Source organism: Sinohyriopsis cumingii, chromosome 19, assembly GCF_028554795.1.
Source record: "Sinohyriopsis cumingii isolate HCF-2022 chromosome 19, ASM2855479v2, whole genome shotgun sequence".
NCBI lineage: Eukaryota > Metazoa > Mollusca > Bivalvia > Unionida > Unionidae > Sinohyriopsis > Sinohyriopsis cumingii.
Genome location: NC_142979.1, coordinates 30,312,122 through 30,334,481, shown reverse-complemented (window position 1 = coordinate 30,334,481; position 22,360 = coordinate 30,312,122). Strand labels below are relative to the sequence as shown.

At 36.2% G+C, this 22,360-nt stretch overlaps 1 protein-coding gene across 3 annotated transcripts in view; it reads left to right on the top strand.

Moving 5' to 3' along the window:
• The window catches only part of LOC149775367 (lissencephaly-1 homolog A-like), an 83,104-nt gene that overhangs the window by 44,651 nt on the left and 16,093 nt on the right, over positions 1-22,360 (top strand). For all 3 annotated transcript variants that reach the window (XR_016416571.1, XR_016416572.1, XM_089944064.1), the window contains exons 7-12: positions 85-156; positions 1,424-1,526; positions 1,920-2,016; positions 12,791-12,922; positions 17,039-17,140; positions 21,426-21,582. Coding sequence is in view for 1 of the 3 variants with exons in the window: in XM_089944064.1 (XP_089800190.1) it covers positions 85-156; positions 1,424-1,526; positions 1,920-2,016; positions 12,791-12,922; positions 17,039-17,140; positions 21,426-21,582 (663 nt within the window). In the remaining 2 variants the exon portion in view is untranslated. The remainder of the gene's footprint in view (positions 1-84; positions 157-1,423; positions 1,527-1,919; positions 2,017-12,790; positions 12,923-17,038; positions 17,141-21,425; positions 21,583-22,360) is intronic.

The following is a 22,360-nucleotide window of genomic DNA, read 5'->3' as shown; positions in this document are numbered from 1 at the left end:
ATGAGACTCATATAAAATTTTGATTATAATAAGAATGTGATGAATTGATTCCTGACCTCAGCATCTTTTTTTTAATTATTTCAGCTTCATGTTCGGCAGACATGACCATTAAAATTTGGGATTTTCAGGGCTTTGAATGCCTCAAGACCCTGTATGGTATGTATTAACCAAAGAGAAAATGTCAAATATTATTTTCCAGTTAAGTGTTTTAATCTTTCTGTTAGCCATTGGTTACTGGAAAGCCAAACTAAGGCCTGGAAGGGGGAGGGGAGGGGAGGGGAAGCAAAGTGTGAAACAAAAATGAAGCAACTCAGAATTTGGGGCACTCTACGTATGGATCTTAGCACAAAACTTTGCACACACATTCACCACAAGGTCTAGTTGGTCTTAAGTGAAAATGGTGCTGCTCAGATATTCAATATGGCTTTCACACTGACCACTTTAAAATCATGCAATTGCTTCTTTTGAACATAGTAGTATCAATTTGTCTAGTTGACCCTTAATCATACTGATCTACATTCACTGAGTCTGCTGTGATAAAGATCTTGAACATCTTGGGTATGCTACTCCTCCTGAACAGGAAGTCATTTGGACATTTGAGTTTAGCCATGTGATTTCTCATGATGTCTAGTTGGTCCTGAGTGAAATTGCTGCCAATCTGACCTCCAGTATGGCCACCATAGAAGTAATCTTGACAATCTTGTTATCACTACTCCTGAATGTATAGTCATATCAACATGGCTTTTGAATAATATATTTTGTATGATATCTAATTGGTCCTGAGTGAAAATGATGCCAATCTGACCTCCAATATGGCCACCAAAATTTTCTGCTCACATGGTTGTTGAAGTGATGTAAGACATGTTGAGTGCAAATCCCACAAGGACGAGGCTAAAATAAAGCCACAAATATGTCTATTTCCTCATTGTGTAAAGCACCAGTGTTGGGCAGTGATGACGTGTAGAATTCAACAAGCAAGACTAATTTTGGGCATTTTCAGATAGGTAGGTTATTAGGTATTTACTTCACGTAAATGAGAATTCAGTTAAATACAAGATTTCAGGAATTAAAATAGTAATTGTCACTCGTGGCAAATATTAGATAATGTTTCCACTTTGGTCCAGTATGATCAGTAAGTAATGAATAGTTATTTAAAGATGGTACATGTTAAATGAGGAATTGGTTGACATTTCAGAAATCTTTTGAAAATGATATCCCACATCACTGAATTTAATTAAATATAGACATTGATCCATTACTGTACTGACTGGTTTAAAACAAATGTTGGTGATTGACCCATTTGAAAAAGTGCCTTCAGAACCTTTCTCTGAATCTAGAATAGCTTTGAGGTGGGACAGGTTAAAGGCCTTGGTCAATTTTTAGTTTTCTTTAAAGTATACAGGTGTAAACATTTATTTTCCAGGTCATGACCATAATGTTTCGAGTGTGTCATTCATGCCAAGTGGAGATTTCATTGTCTCGTCATCAAGGGACAAAACTATAAAAATGTGGGAAGTAGGCACAGGGTAAGTAATTTTCTGATCAGTCACAACATATTTCTCGCCATCTCCTTGTTGGTATTTGGTTCTGACATTGAGAGAAAAAAAAACAACCTAAATGAAGCCTTTAATGACCCAATAGCCTTTAGTTACAAAATTAACTGACTATTGCACTTGATGTGTACTGATTGAATTTCACATTCTTTTGAAGATCCATACAATTTAAGTGATGTGTACTGTATTGGCAGGAGTGCTGAAAGGTTAACAGATCTTTGTATTTTATGGGGCTTGAAGAGCTAATGGAGAAATTAGTAAAATATTGCAGAACCGTGCATTGGAATTTATTTGAATATTATGTGGTGTTGCAAAATAAACAATAAATGGTGGATATGTATAAAAATTTACTTTTCTTTCCAACAGTTACTGTGTGAAAACCTTCACGGGCCACCGAGAGTGGGTAAGGATGGTCAAAGTGTATCATGATGGATCTTTGCTAGCTAGTTGTTCCAATGACCAGGTTAGTATATTCTCCATTGAATACATTGCTCAATCACTTAATATTAATGTTTTGAAGTAAACTCCACTAAATCTCACGTCTAGTCCTTAGGAAAGACTAAAAACTTTCTCTTCCCTATCTATATATCATATAGATGAAAGGAAGTACTTTTAAATTATCTCCACTTTTCACCACTTGCTGGCCAACCACCTAACAAATTGTATTCAGTTTATTAACTTTTTCTGCAATACAATCAACATTGCAACACATTGCCTGTCAAGATTTATCAGAATCATCAGTAATTCTATCTGCTGAAATGTAAAGTCAGTACAGTATTGTTAATTAAGCTGACCAAGACATTAAGTTTTTGGTGTGTTGAATTTTCATTCATAATTGTGCATATTTCTCACAGTTGGAGGACTTTGTCTTAGAGTTTGTATTCATACACAGAATTGTTGATACTTGGCTTTTTTATATATAAAAAAGTAGATTTTATTTTAGAACATTGCTATAATTGCTATGCCTGCACCAAGTATTTGATAACTTCCCCATACAGTATGTGTTCATTGTTGTCAGGTTGAGAAGTTTAAAAGTTCAGAGAGAGATAGGGCAAGTCCACATCTGGCCCTGAGTTCAGTCACATTGTCCAGGTGTGCTTTGTACTGGATGGCCATATCTTTACATGTGGCATCTTAACTGGTCCTTTTGTTTCACATGACATGTCAGTGATAGAAACAAGGTGGCACTGTGCAGATCAGATATAGGACTCGCGTACCTGACTAATGCATACTTACTGAATGGTGAACCTCAACCAGATTACTTTCATCCCAGTTAGTCAGAAGTCAGCTGTAGTGTTATATATATCTTATGGGTATGTGTGAACTGGTCCATCAGTTTCACCACCAGTCAAAGAAATGAGGTGGCATTGTGTCTATCTGGTATGGGACATGTGCACCAGATTTATGCATGCTTCCAGAACAGGGAACATTGACCAGTGCTGATCTAGATTTAGAGGGGCCAGAGCTTTGGGTATCAGATTTGATGAGCTCAGTTGATATATGCAGACTTGTGTGAGACAAGGATACACCAAACCCTGCAAGAATGCAAGGAAAACTGTTATTAACTGGCACACATTGATCTCTTGAATGAGTGGATGGAGTCCACTTTTAATATGGCACTTGATGAAATTTATCGTATTCTATCTCTGTCTGTGTGCCTTCCACTGCTGTATGCATGCCAAGCCTAAAAGGTCGAGGTCTGGCCATGTTGAGAGTCAGTTTGCATCATATTCATTTTGGACCAACTAGACTGCATTTGAACTCTTTTGATGGAAGCCTGTTACAAAACGAGTAACAGTTATAAAATCCATGATGACCACCATGGCAGCCACAACATGGCCACCATGGTGGTCTTGTTGAAAACATCTCTGGATGGCTACATCAACATTTTTTTGTTTTTGCCAATAGACTTTAATGATGTCAGAACAGTGCTAAATGAAGATAGTTCTAGTCTCATCCACCGTGTCTATGACAGCAGTTGATTTGAAAATCTTGTTATTCAGGAAATTCTTTTTGCTATGTCAGTCTGGAAAATGTGACAGGAACATGCATTGGGAGTTGCCTTGTCCTTGTTTAAGCTGCATCACTCACTGAATGCGTGCTCATTGTCCTTTGGTTTGCCACTGCTGTTAAGTAGATTTATTGAGGATATATGAATGCAAGCAGCAAAGGTTCTGACTCTCCAGCTCTGCTTACCTCATCTGCCAGTTTGACAGATCATACTCTGCCAAATGGAGAGATGATTGTAGACAAGAGAGAAAGCCAAATCCTGTTCCACAATGGCAGTTTTCACCCACAATCTGATTTAAGTTTGCATCAGAGCCCCCAGTTTCAGAGGCAACTTAATAAATGGGACAGGATATGAGGTTTCCCCTTCCCCAGGCTTTCCAATATTACCAAAGCCTGTCAGCAACCTCTCATGACCTCGTACTCTACCATTCCACCAACAGTCTGCCTGTAGGCACCAGACTTGTTCATTGTCAGCTGGCTTGGAGTGATCAATTTGTCCACCCCTACCATGACAAGGTTGCAACCAATCCTGAAATTACATGGTCGACACAAACTTTAGATATCTTAAATTTGAGGGGTTGCCATGTAAACACCTTGAATTCGGAATAAGTTGATTTATCTTTGAAAGTCTTGAAAACCTTGAATTTATCTGAGGGGATTACAAAACATTAAAGCTGAAAATAAATCAATTAAATTAAGAATTTCTGTTGTTTGTATATTTCCCATAAGAAGTTGAATGGATGAATAAATAAAATGGGATAAGATTGGGTGGATCAGATGCTACATGACATTGATAGTTTTCCAGGTGGAGTTGAATCTTCCTACTTTTGTGGCATGCTAATTAAGTACATGTTTTATCATCTACTTTTGTCCAGTTGATGTAGTGATAGAATAACATATGTAGAAAGGTACTACCTAAAGGAATGCGGAGGCATTACCCCATGATTCCTACCACCCTATTGATTGATGTCAGCCAGGTCCATATAGTTAATTGTCTGTACTTAAGATCTGGATGTTGAGAAACATGTATCTAATCTCATCAAATTTTATGAGAAGAAAGGCTACCTGACTCCAACTATGCTGGAAGGTTTTAAAGTGAGACACGAAAATCATGCAGATTATTCAGTCCTATTCAAAAGATTATTAAATCTGGGAATGCTTTTAAGATGAGTTCAACTGCAAACCGCACAGACCCAGATCTGTCATGGCATAATGTGCCAGCAGATCTGTCTGTGCAGTTTGTTAGGAATAATCAGTAGAACAAACAAAATAGACCATGATCTGCAGGTGCATTATGCTAGAGGCAGATCAGGATCTTTGTTGCTTGCAGTTTGACTTGACTTGACATGCAAGTATATACAGTATGGTACTAGCTATCTTTACATATAGAAAAAGAGGACTATTTTCTCCAACATGCAATCCAGTCTCTTTGGCCTCCTGTCAGCCTTATCTTGCCAGACATTTTCCAAACTCTTCCCATTTTTGCACTGAGAATTGCCTTTAAATATAGGAATTTTCTAGTAAAAGCTAGTTTTTCATAGAAACATGATGATTTTGCAAGTTGATCATTTGTAAATAAAGGACTGGATTGCAATACCATAAGTTGCATCTTTTGCATGAAAATGGATATATCCAAAATCTTTAGAAGCACTTGTACAAACCTCAAATATAGTTCCAGGTTGAGGAGTCTCAAAATATACTTCACATAAGGTTCTTGATTTACTCCCCTGCCACACTTGCACCAAACAATATGTTGGTGAGACTAAAAGTGATTTTCAAGTGAAAATAAAAAAGCACCTTAAATACATCTGCAAGAAGAATACCATAGGCTCTAAACACTTTAACCTACCTGACTACAAAATAGAATGTCTTCAGTAACAGATAATATAAATTATTCTGTCTGATCTGGCACTCTCTAGTAGCCAAATTAGTGGAAAGATAGAGCACATTCTTGGATGCACCAGTAGGGTAGGGATCAACATTTCCAATCAAATCAGGCCAAACACATTTTATTTTTAAATTATAGAGAAAGTTCAGAAAAACTAACCTCTGTAAAAGCTTTAAGAATTCCTTGAGAACTTTTTGAAAAATCATTGTAAAACATCATCATGAACCATGGAGATAACAGAATTTAATTTACACTTTAGTTTCCAAGCAGACAGTGGAGAGAGTTAACAGAACAAACTCTCCAGACTTTTATTCTAGGCTTTCCCAAGTGCATAAAACCGTAGAGAGTTCCATCAGGTTACTGCTCTCAGATGTCTGTTCATACACATAGCTTTGCCAATGGTTCAGAATGTGGAAAGGTACTCTTATATTTCAGACAACTGTGGTAGTGATCTACCTCCTGAAACATGGTTACCAAATTCCCCAATTTTGGCATTCTGGTCTGTGACTTTCTTCACTGGTGCTCCTAGCAGAAGATCATGATACAGACCAGATGCATCTCATTGTCCTATTCTGTTCATTGCAATGGTGGGGGCCAGACTTTTTACATGTAGTGGTACATTCATCCATATTTCATCAGATTTGCATGCTTTAGGGTTGCACAGTGATCTGTTTGTGATGAGGTAGATCATTGACACTTATCAGTCACTTGGGATGGGTTCTGGGGCTGCACCTTCCAGCTGTTCAGTAGTGAGAATAAACCAGAAAATGAAAGGCCAGACACTCATTGTCGTCCTTATAGCACCTTTCAGATGGGAGAATTCTTGGATGAATGCTCTAATTGGTTAAGCAATGGCAATCATCGTGATGCTCAGACAGCCCTGATCAGAGGTTTCCCATTCCTTTCCAGACAGACTCCATCTTTATGACTGGCTCTTTTTGGGAGATCCTAGTGCCTAATGGAGAAAGTAATTAAGCCCTTAGATCCAACAGAGGATTGCATGAAGTAAAAGCCCAACCACCTTGAAAATGAACGAGGAGTTGTGAATTTTTAGGGTCTGGTGCAAGGGCTACACCATCGTTCCCATGCAGGCCTTAATTTTTCAATGAGACAACATTGAAGCCATTGGCTTGCAAGCACAGTAAACATTCTTCAGCGTCTATCTTTGATATCTAGCATCTCAGAAAAGGGAATTGATTTTGTATGGGTCCAGCAGCTGTGACCAATGCAACCTGCAGACACAGTAAATGACAGTACAGTCTCTTCACATTAATTTCTCATTACCAGTGTTTTGAAGTGGTTAGAGTGTCCGCTTCAGATGCTAGAGGTGGCTGGTTTGAACCCTGGCTGAGTCATACTAAAGACTTATAACATTGATACTAGCAGTTGCCTCGCTTGGCACTCGCATTAAGAGGTTAGTGGTAGGATTGGTTGGCCAGGTTTCAGGATAATATGAGTGGGTTGGACATTTTGCCTCATGTCTGTAGCATGGTTCCCTAGTGCTAGACAATACTGTAAACTGCAACACTACAGATGTTGTAATTATGGACTCAAATTGTTAAAGCTGTTTTAAAAATCCAAAATACCAGAGTGTTGATGTCACATGTTACATGAACTTTCTTGTGCTGTCTTTATGTTTGACAAGCTGTTTATCCTTTGAAGGGAATCATTGTTAGAGGTTGGATGCTATTAGATTTCATCCCCAACTACCTGTTCTAACAATGCTAATCTGATATGGTAATTTATTTGATATAGAAAGAAAATCTAGTGTAAATCACGTTAGAATAGCATTCTTACACACCTCCCTGCAGTTGTATGCACTGATGTTTCGCGCTCTTGAGTTTAAACAGAATAACTTCTGGTATACTGGTTGCCACCTATTGGTGGCAAGGGGAAGTAATTTAGTAGTTTCTTCCCTTCATCTATATGATATATATATAGTCAGGAAAGACTGAATTTGAAAGGTAGCAGAGTTTATTTCCTAACATTAATATTAATATGATCAGTTAAGTAATTTCAAGAAAACATAATTTACTATAAAATTTAATGTCCCCTGTGCAGTGTTAAGCCTCTTTGAACTTGCGTACAGTGTAGTGTTAATCAACCACACAGTCTTTGTTATTCACCTTGAAGCTGTCAAAACATTCTGCAGATTTCTGGTTCTTCTCAAAGTCTTCAGTATTTGCAGACTTCTTCGGTTCTGTACACCCTACTTTTTGGTTATAACTCAGAAACATCCAGTGCTAAACTGCAAATCTAGATCCCAACTTTTCTATTGGTAAGGAAGCTTCACCTGCTATGGATGTCATTTTCTTCTTAGAATTTATAACCATACTTACCTAGAGTTGTTTTCCAACTTTGATGGTTAAATCTGTCTAAAATTTGCTTTATTTAAAGTTCTTCTCTCCATTTTTCTGACAACTTCATAGTGTTAAATGGCAAGTTTTGTAATACTGAAAAACTCACTCTCCTGTCTTTTAAGACACTACTCATCTTTATACATCTACAAATTTTCATGTTCAAGGAGCAGAACAATATGAAGAAAAATTTAAATCAAACAGTGAAACCTACCAAATGAAAATATAAATAAAACAGAACAATTCAGTGCAAGAACTTGAAAAAGCAGCAGCTTTTCCACTTTTCAGTTTTTATTAAATCCGAAATTAAAACATTTCATCCAAGAAGGCTACAGCTACCAGAAACTTCATGTCATCACTTGCTAAAGGAAGAAATAAAAGAAATAGTCGTTTGCGCAATTTCAAACAATCTACCTCTCCATTCAAATAACCCATTTTGCCCAGCTTCAGCTAGATTACACATTAATCCAGTTTAATATTTTGAATGGATCAGACTAATAAGCAGTTAAATGACCCAGATCACATACCGTATTTGCCAGCCTATAAGTTGATGCAGAGTATAAGTCGAATCAGCAAATTTGGCAAACATTCCATCCTTCATCCTTATACAAGTCGATGTTGAGTATAAGACGAGGCCAGATCAACACCTCAGATTGTGTTTTTCACTTCATTCCACACAGCATCTCGAATTTTATCCTACCTGTAACTCAGTAGCCTTTCCAGTCAGTTAAATGTAACTGAAAGTACCTTATTTGTTTCAAAAGTAGTATTTGAAATGTATCATGTACTTTTAGCTACCTATAATAACGCTGACCCAAAAATGTATTGAGTTACAGATAGGATAAAACTTGTGATGCTGTGTGGAATTAAATTATAATAACTTCCAGTTACATAAATATTAAAAGTATCACTGTATGCCATTTCAGATTACAAGCAATAGGGAAATTGCATAATTAATACTAAAATGCACATTATTTTTCGTACTCTTGGAGAATTATTTTCCATATGAAAGATACAATAAAGCGATTTGGGTGACATAATTCATATATAAGTCGATTCAGAGTATAAGATGAAGCTAAGATTTTCTGGTGAAAAAGTATTGCCTTATAGGCTGGCAAATCTGGTACCCATATTGTACTGCCTTAAGGAAACTCAAAGATGTCATCACGTTAATGGATCATTTAAACATAGTTGCTTGTTACTCCATCATTATATTACAAGAAAATTAACATTATGCAATTTTATGAAACTTTATTGTGGAACATAAGCACAACCATATATATAGAGAAAGAAATGAAGGGAGCAAACTCTTCAAACATACCTGTACACAGGATAGAGACATTGTTTATAACTATTGTGATTTTTATGTTAGTAGTTTACCCAAATAATTGTTTAAGATAAAAGTGCAGGTTTTAAGAGGATTTTTTTTGTGTCATTGAAAAACCTGACAAAGACTTAAGTGGAGAGTCCATTGTCCATTTCGTTAAAACTAAGAACTGTGACTCTGTCATGTTTCCTGATATTTTACATTGCATCAATTTACTTAAAATCTCATGAACCCTTTCAAATATCTTTGTGAAATGTGAATTTTGTTAGGGTTTTGATTAAAGTGTTTCATTTGCTTATATTCCCTAAACTGCTCAATAGATTTTCTTAATACTTCGGATGAATCATTATGAAGCTAAGCCAAATCATTCTTTGACATGATACCATCTCCATTTTGCCTTGATGTGAAGACCATATTCATGTACAGTTTTCATTAAAGTCTCTTGTTTGCTTGGTAAGATTTTGGCTAAAGTGTTTCACTTGCTTATATTTTCTAAACCCCATTATGAATTTCACTTTAGATTAATCAATATCGAGCTTCATGGATTTGTTCCTAAACTTTTTGTGCAAGTCTTCAGTTTTGCATTTTTAGAACTACACTTTTAAGTAGTACCATAGCCATTATTGTGCTGAGGTGCCATTATATGCTGATGCATGAATAAAGTAGCCCCCCAAGCAATAACCTTTATTGTCAAATAAATGTAACTAAATCTTGTAGTGAAAATCTCACAAAGTTAGTGTGACAGTAAAACTGATTATTAATTGAAGGATTGGGAAATACAGTGTGACCCTGCTGTAATGTGGTAGTTGGGAGCCATAGAACCTAACCATGTTATAGGCCAAATCGTGTTATAAGCAACCAGGTCAGTTAGCTGAAGAAAATGATGCATGTACCCCAAAAAATTGCTGTGGAGGGGGTAGGTAATAAATGCGGGCGGTAAAATATGTGCTTCATTGGCACACTTACCATCTTAAATCGATGCATATTAAATGAGAAATACATCTGTAGTGAAACTTTATTTAGAGAGCCACGAATTGGTACATATACATGAATACTGTTTATATATACATATCTAATGTGTAGCATGAATAGTATATCAACACCGAGTAGTCACCCGCGAATCTAATCATATGCAATGAATCCACAATACAAGTGATTCCTTCGAAAATATGCATGCACAGAGATTTAAAATATTCAGTAATTTTGTCACAGGTCATGTTGGTCTGAATTCAGTGGAAAAACATCACACAATCACATAACAAATGGTGAAGCACATTTACTTTTCAGTATGTCCGAAGTCTGTAGAAGTTAGTTTGTGTTTTAAGCTGCCGTTGGTAGCATTCGTAAGCATAAACTTTTTCCCTGCAAAAAGGAAACTTTCATGGCACAGTTAATTTGTTCCAGTCACATTGGAAAATGCAAAAATACATCAGATTCCGTTACTTTTATTTAAGTTTGGTACTGACTTCCTTTGAAAAGTTCTTTGTTTTTATTGAAGATTGTAGTTGGCCTTCTTTGATGAAGGGTGCATGTATTATTGAAGTGACTGCTAAAGGCCAGCTTTAGAGAACCAAACAAATGCCCATTTCTTATTGTGGTGGCAACATCAAATAATTGTATTGCATGATTGAGACTGATTTTTTCCCATTTCTGAGCATGTTTTCATAACAATCGGTGCTTCAAAGGTAATCTGTTTCGTTTGAAATTTCAGCAAACTATTTTATCTGTGTACATTTTTAAAAAGGAATTGGCCATCGTTTGGACTAGTCTAGTTACTGTTCCTCCCTGCCTGTTACATTTGTGGTAGCAGCATGATGCTGCCTTCCACACATGCATCAGAAATTTAACAAAGGGTCAACGGATTATAGAGACACAGGTGTTCTGGTCTGATGACAGGGATTATTACAGAAAATGTGAGTGTTATCAAGAACTTACTTCTGAGTGAAAAGAAGAGGAATTTTACTTACCATCCACATACAAATGTCAGTCTTTGTAAATATATTAATTACTATTGAGTGGCCGAAAATCCGACAAAAGATAGATTACGAGATAATACCTCATCCAGTTGATCTCCGTTACCAGAAATGTCAACAACAAAAAAGTGGATATCTCACAACATATAGTGCTCATGCTAGATGTCAAGATAAGGAGATTATGATATAACAATGCACTGTTTAGATGGTTTGTCAATATGGACAAAGAAAATTGTTTTATGTAACAATAGATAAAATTCAGCGCATTTTATATCCAGTTTGTGGCTTCCTTTCATGGGGCCTCAGAATTTCTCCACTCAGAACTAATGGTTGTATATACAAGTTTAAACAGCCAACAATGTCGCCAATAAAATCCAATTGCCCGATGGTATATTTTGCCACCAATAAGGAGAAAAAAATCCAAGTTTGTGACATTGGCAAGCCTTATGTGATCCCAGAATAAACATTTTATACATTATTTTTCACACTTTTAAGAAGAAAAAACTACTTTATCGTGAGCCACGCCATGACCATGTTATATTCGAATTCGTGTTATAACGGAGCATGCTATAATGGGGTCACACTGTACCAATTATTATAGTTACACATATTTGTATGGTTAGTTTTGCAAAACGTGAATATGTACACTAATACCTGCTTACAGCTGTTACCATGAGTAAGCAAGTAAAAAGAATGGATGATGGTTTTTAGGTAATTTTCCTGGCAGAATATCAGTGTTTGATCCGTATTTATGAGTAAAATTAGTTCTATGGTATGACACAGTTCAAAATTATTTAGGATAATATACCATGAATCTACCAAGGAGTGTTTTGCTTTTTGTTAATTATTTCATTTTAACTGGATGCAATTGCAGAATACATTCACACATACTATATACTACTACAGGTTGTGTAAAGCAGACTCCCACCCTCAGACAACATGCATTCTCAGTTTCTGAGTGGTCACTGAAAGTGTTCACAGCTTGTGCTAATTTTTCTCACCTGATTTTATGCAAAGTGAGCAGGGATTTGATACGGTTTTTCTGCTGTTGGTGTTAAAGTTTTGAAGCTTGAAATGCCATAACTAGGACAAAAATATAATATCAAAAGCAACCAGTTAATAATGTTTTAGAATGAAGCAAATTTGAGTGATTTAACTTTTGTGGATGTGGAGAGTTATTACAGGATCATTGTTCACCAGTTTAAATGTTTGTGATGTGATGGTAAGTTTCAACCAGCAGCCTTGATACATGAGAATAACTAGTCATGGTGATATGTACTACCATAGTGAATGTCGATTTGTGATGAATTAGATTGAAATATCAAACTATATAAATATAGGGTTGATCATAAAGTAGCTTTCTTGATAACCATATTAGGTGGCATTGTCTGGTTCATGTCCTTGTCAGCATATCATTTACAGTAAAAATTGAAACAATTTTGGTAATTGGAATGGAAATGATAATTTCTACATTTAAGAGAGTAAATTGTTTTGTAATTGTATTGGATGGTAGACCATTTTTAATAAGGCTGAACATATTTAAGCAGTAGGAAGGGATTTATTGTATTGATATTTCAGAAACCTTTCTCAGTACTTCATTTGTACATAAATTTTATGGATCAACTGATGTGGCAGTTTTGTTAAATGACATCACTAGTGAACTTAAATGTTATTTTTTTCAGACTGTGCGTGTCTGGGTTGTGGCCACCAAAGAATGTAAGCTGGAGCTGAGAGAACATGAGCACGTTGTGGAATGCATTGCTTGGGCTCCAGAATTAGCACATCCTGCTATTGCTGAGGCAGCAGGGAATGATGTATGTACCTGTGTCAGATACAAGATGTTGTATAACTTTATGCCTCACATGTTGGTTGGTTTGTTCAAGGTTTTAAAATAGTTACATAAAATAATGCATATAATTTTTTTATGCCATCTGATGTATGTGAATGGAACATAGTGTTACCCGTGTCCATCTGGTCAAGTTTTATCTTTTGTCCAACTTCTTAGACTGTGGAGTGGCACTCATGTTTCAGGGACACTCTTGTTTCATTAGCATATTTCTTGTTGTTATCAGAGATTGATTAAAATATGACTTGATTAGGATTTTAAAATATTATATTTAGCTTGTGTTGTTTTTCCCCCACATTTTTTCAAAATTCATTTTTAATCTTAAAGATTGTCCCAAATAAGACTTATTTTACATCTCGTTCAGGTTGATACATGCAAGTACAATTCTATGTTTAACATTCCATGTTCATGGTTTCTTAGCCTGGTGCAGAAATGGTATCATTTTTATCTCTGCAAGAATCTGCAAAAAATTGAGTTCAGTGATATAATTTGTTTGCTCAATTATGTTCATGTGATGGAATTAAAATCATTTTTAACACTATGCCATACCTACCAACCACACTGATCAGAATCAGTTATAGGAAGGATAGATAACCATTTGCAATGAAAGAGTGATATTGGCAAACATTTGAGCTTATAAAACAAATGAGCTGTGGAGAGCAGTGAAAAAATGTCATTTTTCAGCACATTCCAAATGCAAAACAAAATTTTGATCAGGGAGATTTCTAGATTCATGTGCACACAATACATATCAGGGCTGCGCCCTGATTTTTCATTTTCAGAGGTTGGCAGGCACGCTAAGCTGAACAATACAGTAACAATCTAAATGCATGGGAGAACTATTCAAAATGATCCCACTCATAGTTAGTATTTAAGTTTCTACATCGAACACGTTTCACCTAATCATATTGTTATTATAAATTAAACTCAGCTACCTCTGTATCAGAAAACCCTGGGTGTCGGAGTGGTCTAAAGCACTAACCTTTACTGATAACTACCATCTCAATTCTTTATCTGCAGGCATTATAGCGATATGACTGAAAAATTGTTAAAGCTACATTAAAAATCCAAGTAGCACACACACACACACACACTTATATGCTTGGGTTTGTGTCTTGGGCTTGGCCAGTGTCAGTATGTGAGAAAGCTTGCCAGTGACATCCTATTGGTTGGTTCTTACCATTGTTTTCCCATGATCTTTGTCCACCAGTCATACTGGCAGTCATGTATAGCATATCATATTCTAAAAAATGACATTAAGCCTAGAATAACAAAGAAGAACAACCTCCAGAGTCAAGACCTACCTGAAAGACAAAAAACTTCTTTCTATCAAAAAAATATGTCACATAGACAAAGATAAATAACTCTTAAGATGACCTTCCCTTGCCCGATGGTACATAGCCACCCATATACAGGATATTTACCAGAGTGAGCTTTTTGCAGACAAACAGTGGAATTTTTAACACTTTTTAGACCATCCAGCAAACTCCGCCATTTCTTATTGTCCATATGATGTTAGTAGTACTTGCATGACATCTTCACCATTGTGTTTTGAATTTGTGTTTTTAAATGTCATTTTATAATGCATTTCTATCTAGTTCTTGTTAACATAAGTTAAGTCACCAAATTCAATATAATTTGTACATTTCTTGCATGCACTTGTTTTTTCTTGCTTTAATTTCAGACCCTTCAAACAATGGCAGGAAATGCAAGCACTTGAAAGCCCCAGAGTGTGCAATTTGGATTTTTAATGTAGCTTTAATAATATTTCAGTCATATCACTATGATGTCTTCAGTGTGGCAGTTTATAGTGATGTCTAGCACTGGGGCATCATGCCACAGACATGTAGCATGATGTCCCACAATGTCATATTTTCCTGACACCAGGCTGACCAGCCCACTAACTTCTTAATGCTGATTCCAAGTGAGGCAGCTGCTGTACCATTTTTATGTCTTTGGTATGACTTGGCTAGGGTTTGAACCCATGACCTGCCACAGTCGAGGTGGACACTCTAACCACGTAGGCCATGGGATCAGTAAAAGCCCCAAAGTAGTCATGTGACATACCTTGTGTCTACTAAATATTCGTTATCACACCCATGCATTGTGTGTGCTTCATTTGCCAAAGTTGTATATTGCAGCATCTTAAAGAGGCAGTTGAAGGGTGAAGAGAAGAGGGCATGTTTTACATCATTGGAATTGATGGTGAGCATTACGGGGAATGTAAAGATGTGACCCTCACACCTGGTGAAGATTCCCAGAACTGAACTGACAGCAACAATCACTTCTAACTGTGTAGATTGTGACAATCAATACTGCACATGCATTGTTGGAATCACTGATGCTATGTCTCATACATGAAGCTGTCCTCAAGGTTGTGAATAAGTGAATTGGATCATTTTGGCAGTCCACTGTGCACAAGTCATGCTGAGTGGTCTGTCCATTCATTGATCTTTCAGCAGATTTGTGCATATTGGGACTGCCCATTGATAGATCTCTTTGCACCAAGGTGTAATCACAAACTGCCCACCTTTATCTCACTAGTCCCAGACCCTAAGATATGGGTCAGGAATACAGTCTCAGTCAGTTGGGATGGGTTTCAGAGCTGTGCCTACTCTATCACTGATAGCTCCTCTCAGGTGGAACAAGTTTTGGCTAAACAGTGTGCTCATTCAAATGATATACATTACAGCAAAATTCCCAAAAAACACAACCTGCTCAAACAGCCATGGTCTGAAGTTTTTTGGTCATGTCTGGACAGGCAACTCCTTCATACGTGGCTCTTGTCAGGAGAACCTTGCCAAAAATTTTTTTTAAGCTTTCTGTCACAGTGAGAATTGCATGAGCTAGAAGGCCCTCTATTTTTAAAGTGTATCAGGGGAAGTGTCTTATTTTCAGAGACTAGTGCAACAGTCCCACAATTTGCTATCTTTCTCTCGCTTTTCAGGCTGACAGGTTTGCATGCCCTTTCACTAGACCCAGACTCTCTACTGTTCAGATCAGATGGTTCTGTGGTGTTGATGATGTAACCAGGCTTCATAGTGAAGAAGAGGATTCGTCAGCAGGCAGTCAAAGAGTGGTCATCTGTCCTCTCACTTGCACTGATCAGGCTATGGACATATGGATGCAAGACCCAGTCCATGCACTTAAACACCACGTAAAGCTCATGGAAATGTGCTGTGGGGCCAGGCAGTGCTGGGAAAGAGGATATACCATCCATACCCTGACATTGTGGATACAATGGGTAATATGCTCTGCATATTCTGGGATCACAAAAGATCAAGCATGTCTCTTGAAAATCTTGGTTCAGGAAGTCAGAAATATCTTGGCAAGCCTAACATTCAAACAGAATCTGGCAGTCAGAGACATAATATATGCATTTAGCTGGCACACAGTCAGCTTTCTCAAGTTTTACTGCTTGATCTAGCTTCATGGAGATGATTAGAGCCAGAGAGGTCAGGTGGCTGGAGCCTAGACCATCACTAGACTAATTTGAAGGCAGTCTAGCCATACCACAGGAGTATAATGGTGAATTTCACTGGATATGTCATCATGACTTGCATAACAATAAGTTCTGCTGATTTCATATTGGGAGTGCTGTTTACCCTCAAACAAGGAAGAATCCTTATTCCCTTGAGGATAAATGGTAGAGTTAAGATGCTCATCATCGCCACCTCCAGTTAACTGTTCTTCTAAAATTAAATGTTGTGATCCGAGAATGTATTGAAAGGAGAAAGCAAACTTTTTAAGTATTGGTTGTTTGAAAATAATTCCCCAGTCACATAACTATAAACCCTCCTGTAAATGCAAGATTTCTCGTTGAGATTTTGCTTAAGCTAAAGCTAAGTGAAAGCAAACAACTGTAGTCACCTACCATAGTTGAAGGAAGGTAAGAGGCAGCTTGGCAAGAGTTTATTCCCTTTGTCAGTACAGTATATAAATGGGAAAGATGAAATTTTTGTCTTTCCTTAATTGCTGGATTCGATAGGGAGCAGAGCTTCTTCCTAATGTTAATGTGATTGAGTATGAATTCTAGGAGAAATACAATTTACTAGAATTTTTAAAAAATTATTTTCCAATGCAGGTGAAGAGAGGAGGTCGAACCGGTCCATTCCTAGCCTCAGGTTCAAGAGACAAAACAATCAAAATATGGGACATTAGCACTGGACTATGCCTGTTCACCCTGGTAAGTAGACTTCTGATTCATAGGATAAATGAACTCTTGGTATTTACAAAACAGTTTTAAAAATATTGCAAGATATTGATTTACCATTAGATTGTGAAATGTCTTTTATGGTGAATCGTTCGTAGCAGAATTTTGTGGTTGAATTGTGTGTTACCAATGTGTTTAAGACCTGACAGCGGAAAAGTACAACAGTAAGAAGGTGCTCATATTTCATATTTTGGAATTTAATAAAAGCAATGTAATTTTAAAATAAATACTTATACATTGTGCACTGTGCAAAAATGTGATAAGGATTAAGTGAAGGTGACGAATGTAAAAATTAAAAATTTACCAGAATGCAATAAATTCATTTAAGAATGATGAGGTTCAATTGTATTATATGTAAATGACATGTTCATTACCTACCCCGAACACATACGCACACACACACCACCTAAGGATTAACATCGTGAAAATATACATTCAGCACTGAAAGATAATACTGAATTCTGGGTGAAGAGACTAGAACAGGGACCTGCCTTCATGTGAAACACTATCCGTTACCAGGTAGGTGTAAAAGGCAATGATTCCTGTTTTCGTCGGTCATAACTTATGCATTAGTTTTTCACACACACACACACACACACCCCTGCCTCCTCACAAATAAATCTGCAAAGCAGAAATTATAAGTAATTAAACATTAAGAAGCTTCCTTCTTAGGATTCAATTACAGTGTAATTTACATGCAGGTTACTGTTAGCATATTGACAAATCTGATAGTATATATATGTCTGGTATAAATAGTTTATGTACTGTATTAGTCAGTGCTCAAAGAAATGTTTTGGAGGCACAGGCCCCAGGCTGGTGACTTATATAAACTCACTAGTCCTGGCTGAAATTCCACAAGCCCGGGCATTTCATAGCTGTCAACTCTCAAGCCGGGAGAAAAACCTCCCAATTTTTGAGGTATTTCCACACCTACCTCCTGATCTCGTGATATCTCCCGATTTTTTGCAGGGAACTCCCGATTATTACATTGTCTGTCCATTTTCATTTCTCATAAGAAAAAAAACCCATAAATAGATATAACGTATGCAATCCACAGACGTCATATTCTATTTTATCACTTGTGAATATTGAAATGATGAAATAATTAATATCACAAATTTTTTTCTTCAGTAAATAGAATGTTAAGATTAAACATTATTCACGTAAATTTCAGATTTTTTAAAACCACTACAACAGTACTGTAGTAAACAAAAAATTAAAGAAATAAAATTGTCACCAATTAGCTTAAAACCCATGAATAATCAGTGTGAATGCTGTGTAATTTTCTTGGCAAACAAAATCACATCTCCATTTCTGCCAAAGAAACTTGGCCAGTTAACACCTGACATTCCTTTACCGTATATGTAAAGTTTAATTAACATGATTAAATTAAAAGAAGGATTAAAACTAAATATACCACGCAGTATATGTGCTCCCAAAGAACTAATTCAGAATAAATATTTTGTTCAGTAAACAGTGTTACATGCCTTAAGAGTTAAACTTAAGGAAATAGGGTGGGATATAAAATGTGGGGAAAAACAGTTGCCACATGTATGGTAACTTGTGACTACAGATTTGAACTGTTAAAATGAAGTCATAGGCATCTTAAGTTAAAAGAAAATAGGGCATTGTATGAGGTGCCGTAGCGGACAAAAGCTGGTCTGATCAGAATGCTGCCTTTGAAATTTTACTGTCCAGAATTCCAATTGTATCAGAAATGCTTGTCCTTAAAGTTCCATTTTCTAGGTCAAGATTTTAGAATGTATCTGTTGAATAAAACAGTAGTGGTGGACAGTTACATTTTCTATGTTGAGGTTTTAGATTGTGTCTTTTGAATTACATGGTGGTGGTTGAAATTTCAATATCATATGTTGAGAATTCCTAATTTATGTATTGGTTCAACGAGCTTATGTTGAAACTTCCATTTCATATGTTGAGTATTTAGATTTCATCTGTTGAATTACACAAATTTGGTTGAAAATTTGATGTCCAATGTCGAGTTTTTAGATTGTATTACGTAGCGGTTGTTGAAATTTTAATGTCATTAGTCGAGAGTTTCATTATAACATGTTGAATATATTTATTGTGCTGAAAGTTCCATTTTGTATTTTGAGTTTTCATCTGTTGAATTACACAGCGGTGATTGGACATTTTATTGTGCTTGTCAGAATTGTTATTTTTATATGGTGAAATGATGTGTTAGTGTTAAAAGCAACATTACACAATGTCCACTTTAACAATTCAAAATAATATCAAGTATTATGATACATCATTTGAGTATTCAGTTATGAGGCAACATTACATTTCATGCATTTACAGTTTGAAAGTTACCATTTGCATGTCGAGAATTACTATGAATTTCTTAGTTAGACATCGCTTGTGAACGGACTATGTTATTTTTAAACAAGGAGGCTGCTTATCATTGCTGTGAAATTCAACAGATGAAATCTAGATACTTGCCATATGAAATGAACTTTCATCACAAACAGTTACATACAATGTGTGAAATAGGGTTTCTCAACATATATTAAAATTTCAACCTCTGCTTTATAATTCAAAATATACACTGTAGAATGTCGACAAAGGAAATAGAACTTAAAACCATCACTGTATAATTCAACATATAAAATCTATGATCTCGATCTTGAAGATGGAACTTTAAGGACATGCAATTCGATCCAACACGTGATATTGGATTTCTCTACATATATCGAAATTTTAACTGCAACTTTCTCATTGGACCAGCTTTTTCCCGCTACGGTGCCTCATAGCATCGTCTGTTTGTCAAGAAATTGTTGGTGCTTACATGCACACTCTGTCGAACATGGTTTCTTTGAAGTATGTCTGTAGAGCAGTCCTTTTCGCATGATAAATGCAAGGATAAGGATTGACTTTTAATTAGTCACATTGGCTTTGTTGCTGACCAGAATAGGAAAAGTAGGTTTTGTCCTGGGGGATATGGCTTATCACAGGGAGAAATGGTGCATCCCATGCGTGCTTGCACATTGGGGCAAAGTGGTGGGGTCAGTAGTTGCCTGCTCCCAATTTCTATTGTCAGCCAGTTAATGGGAAGCTTTGATTTTAAACATTACCTCTTTTCTTTTAATTGCCATTTAAACTGTCCAAGGGATAGTTTTATATCAGTTCCAATCATTACAGATTACCATTTATACATGCTACATGTAACATGTATAGACTGAATTATTTTTTTAAAGTGTTAAGTTTTTTTAAAAGATTACTGAAAAATGTGTTTTCTCGAAACACAACATGTTTAGAATCTTAATTTTAGCAAAGCTTCCATTTGATTAAAACCAGGTCTCAATTTTACCTAGGATAGTGGTGATTTCATTTAGATTGTGCTGTGTTAAGGCGTGTATGTCAACGTTTTCTCAGGCAAACAATTTTTGTTTCGAAAGCCGACAGTGCCAACTTTTAGTCTAGGCCTAGCATTTGAATATCCTGAAGCTGCCATTTTTTCAGGATCCCTCTCGTAACATTCCTTTGAGAAATGTAATGAGCACAGAGTGCTGTATGGTTTTGCTCTGAAATTGACTTGCTTGTAATAATGTATCCATACTTTCTTTATGCCTTTATCTGTTGGAAAAGAAAAAAATGTTGTCCACAGGCTTTTCTTAATGTGCTATTACACCCTTAAAACAGCATTGTGTTTTACTCTGGCAACTCCCAGTTGGGATGCTGGAGTTGCTACTGTGGTGTCACATCTCAAAAATAACTGAATAGGCACGGACATTTCAGCTCCTAGAAGATATGCACACAAAAAATGTTGGCATTACGGTCGCAGATGAAACTTAAGAATAAGGTTTTCTTTTATAGTGCTTTTATTATTATTTCCTTATTTCCATTGGTTTATGGTCTCCTTTAATGATGATGAAACATTGAAAGTTTTTAGAAATACTAGAAGTTAATTATTTTGTTTCACCACAGTTGTATAAGAAAACCCATCTAATGGTGTCATTTACTTTAAATGGAAATGGTTATGAAATTAAATCGACAGTGGCTAATTTGAAAATCGTATTGCTTACGAATATTAGAGATGTTCTCAATACTCAGCATTTAAAAGCAAGAAATGATCTTATCTTGAATTCCTGGACATAAATTTCAGACATTGGAGAGGCAGCCCATTACAGAAACTTGCTTTATTTTTTCATGATCAACTTAAAGTAAAGGAGTGGAGCAAAAATGAAGGTTGAAGGATATTTTAGATTTGCTAGGTATTTATTATTGTTGTGTTTTTCAGGTTGGCCATGACAATTGGGTGAGGGGACTTTTGTTCCACCCTGGTGGTAAATTCTTGTTAAGTGCATCAGATGACAAGACATTGCGGATCTGGGACATCAAAAACCGCCGTAACCACAAAACCTTGGAAGCACATCAACATTTTTGTACTTCCTTAGGTATGTGTTAATTTTTATGTGTATACTGTTTAAATAGTGAACAAGCATATCACTGATTATAATTCAGCTTTGTGACCTTAAAGTTCATGTTGAAGTTGTTGCTGTTTCTTGCTGTCCCAGAATGATTCTGCATTCATTGCAAATAATATAGTTCATTTGAAAGGGTTTATTGAATGGATATCCTACATATCCCCCAACCAGCTTTTCTAAATGCACTACTGCTTTTGTATTTTTTATTTATTTGATTATTGTCATGTTAAACTTAACTGAAATACAGAGGAGAAAAGCAGAACTTGCTGAGCTGTGATACACTATCCAAATTTTGCAGAATGGATTATGTAGCCTTATATTTTATCCCACTCCAAACCCCCTATGCAATAAGGGAGAATATAGCTGTTGATATGTTTGCCTTTTAGTCTGTCAATAAACATTGTTGGGTTTTTGTGTGTGATGGGGGAAGCATAACTAAACATTCAGGTTATCTTTATTAAGCTTTGTAAACACATTGGTCTAGTGGTACAGATGTGTCTTTTGCTATTTGAAATTCCCCAGTATATTGTGGGGGTGGAGCCCATCCCATTTGAAATTCACAATTCTTCATTTTCATTTTGTAATGTTTACCCATTTGTCTGTCCAACCATTGATCCATCATTCAAACTTTTGATTCTGGAGTATTTCTCCAGAACTATTTATGATCTCTTTATATAAGTATGTATGTAATACACACACACACACACACACACACACACACAAATTTTCTCCGTTTTAATACCTAACT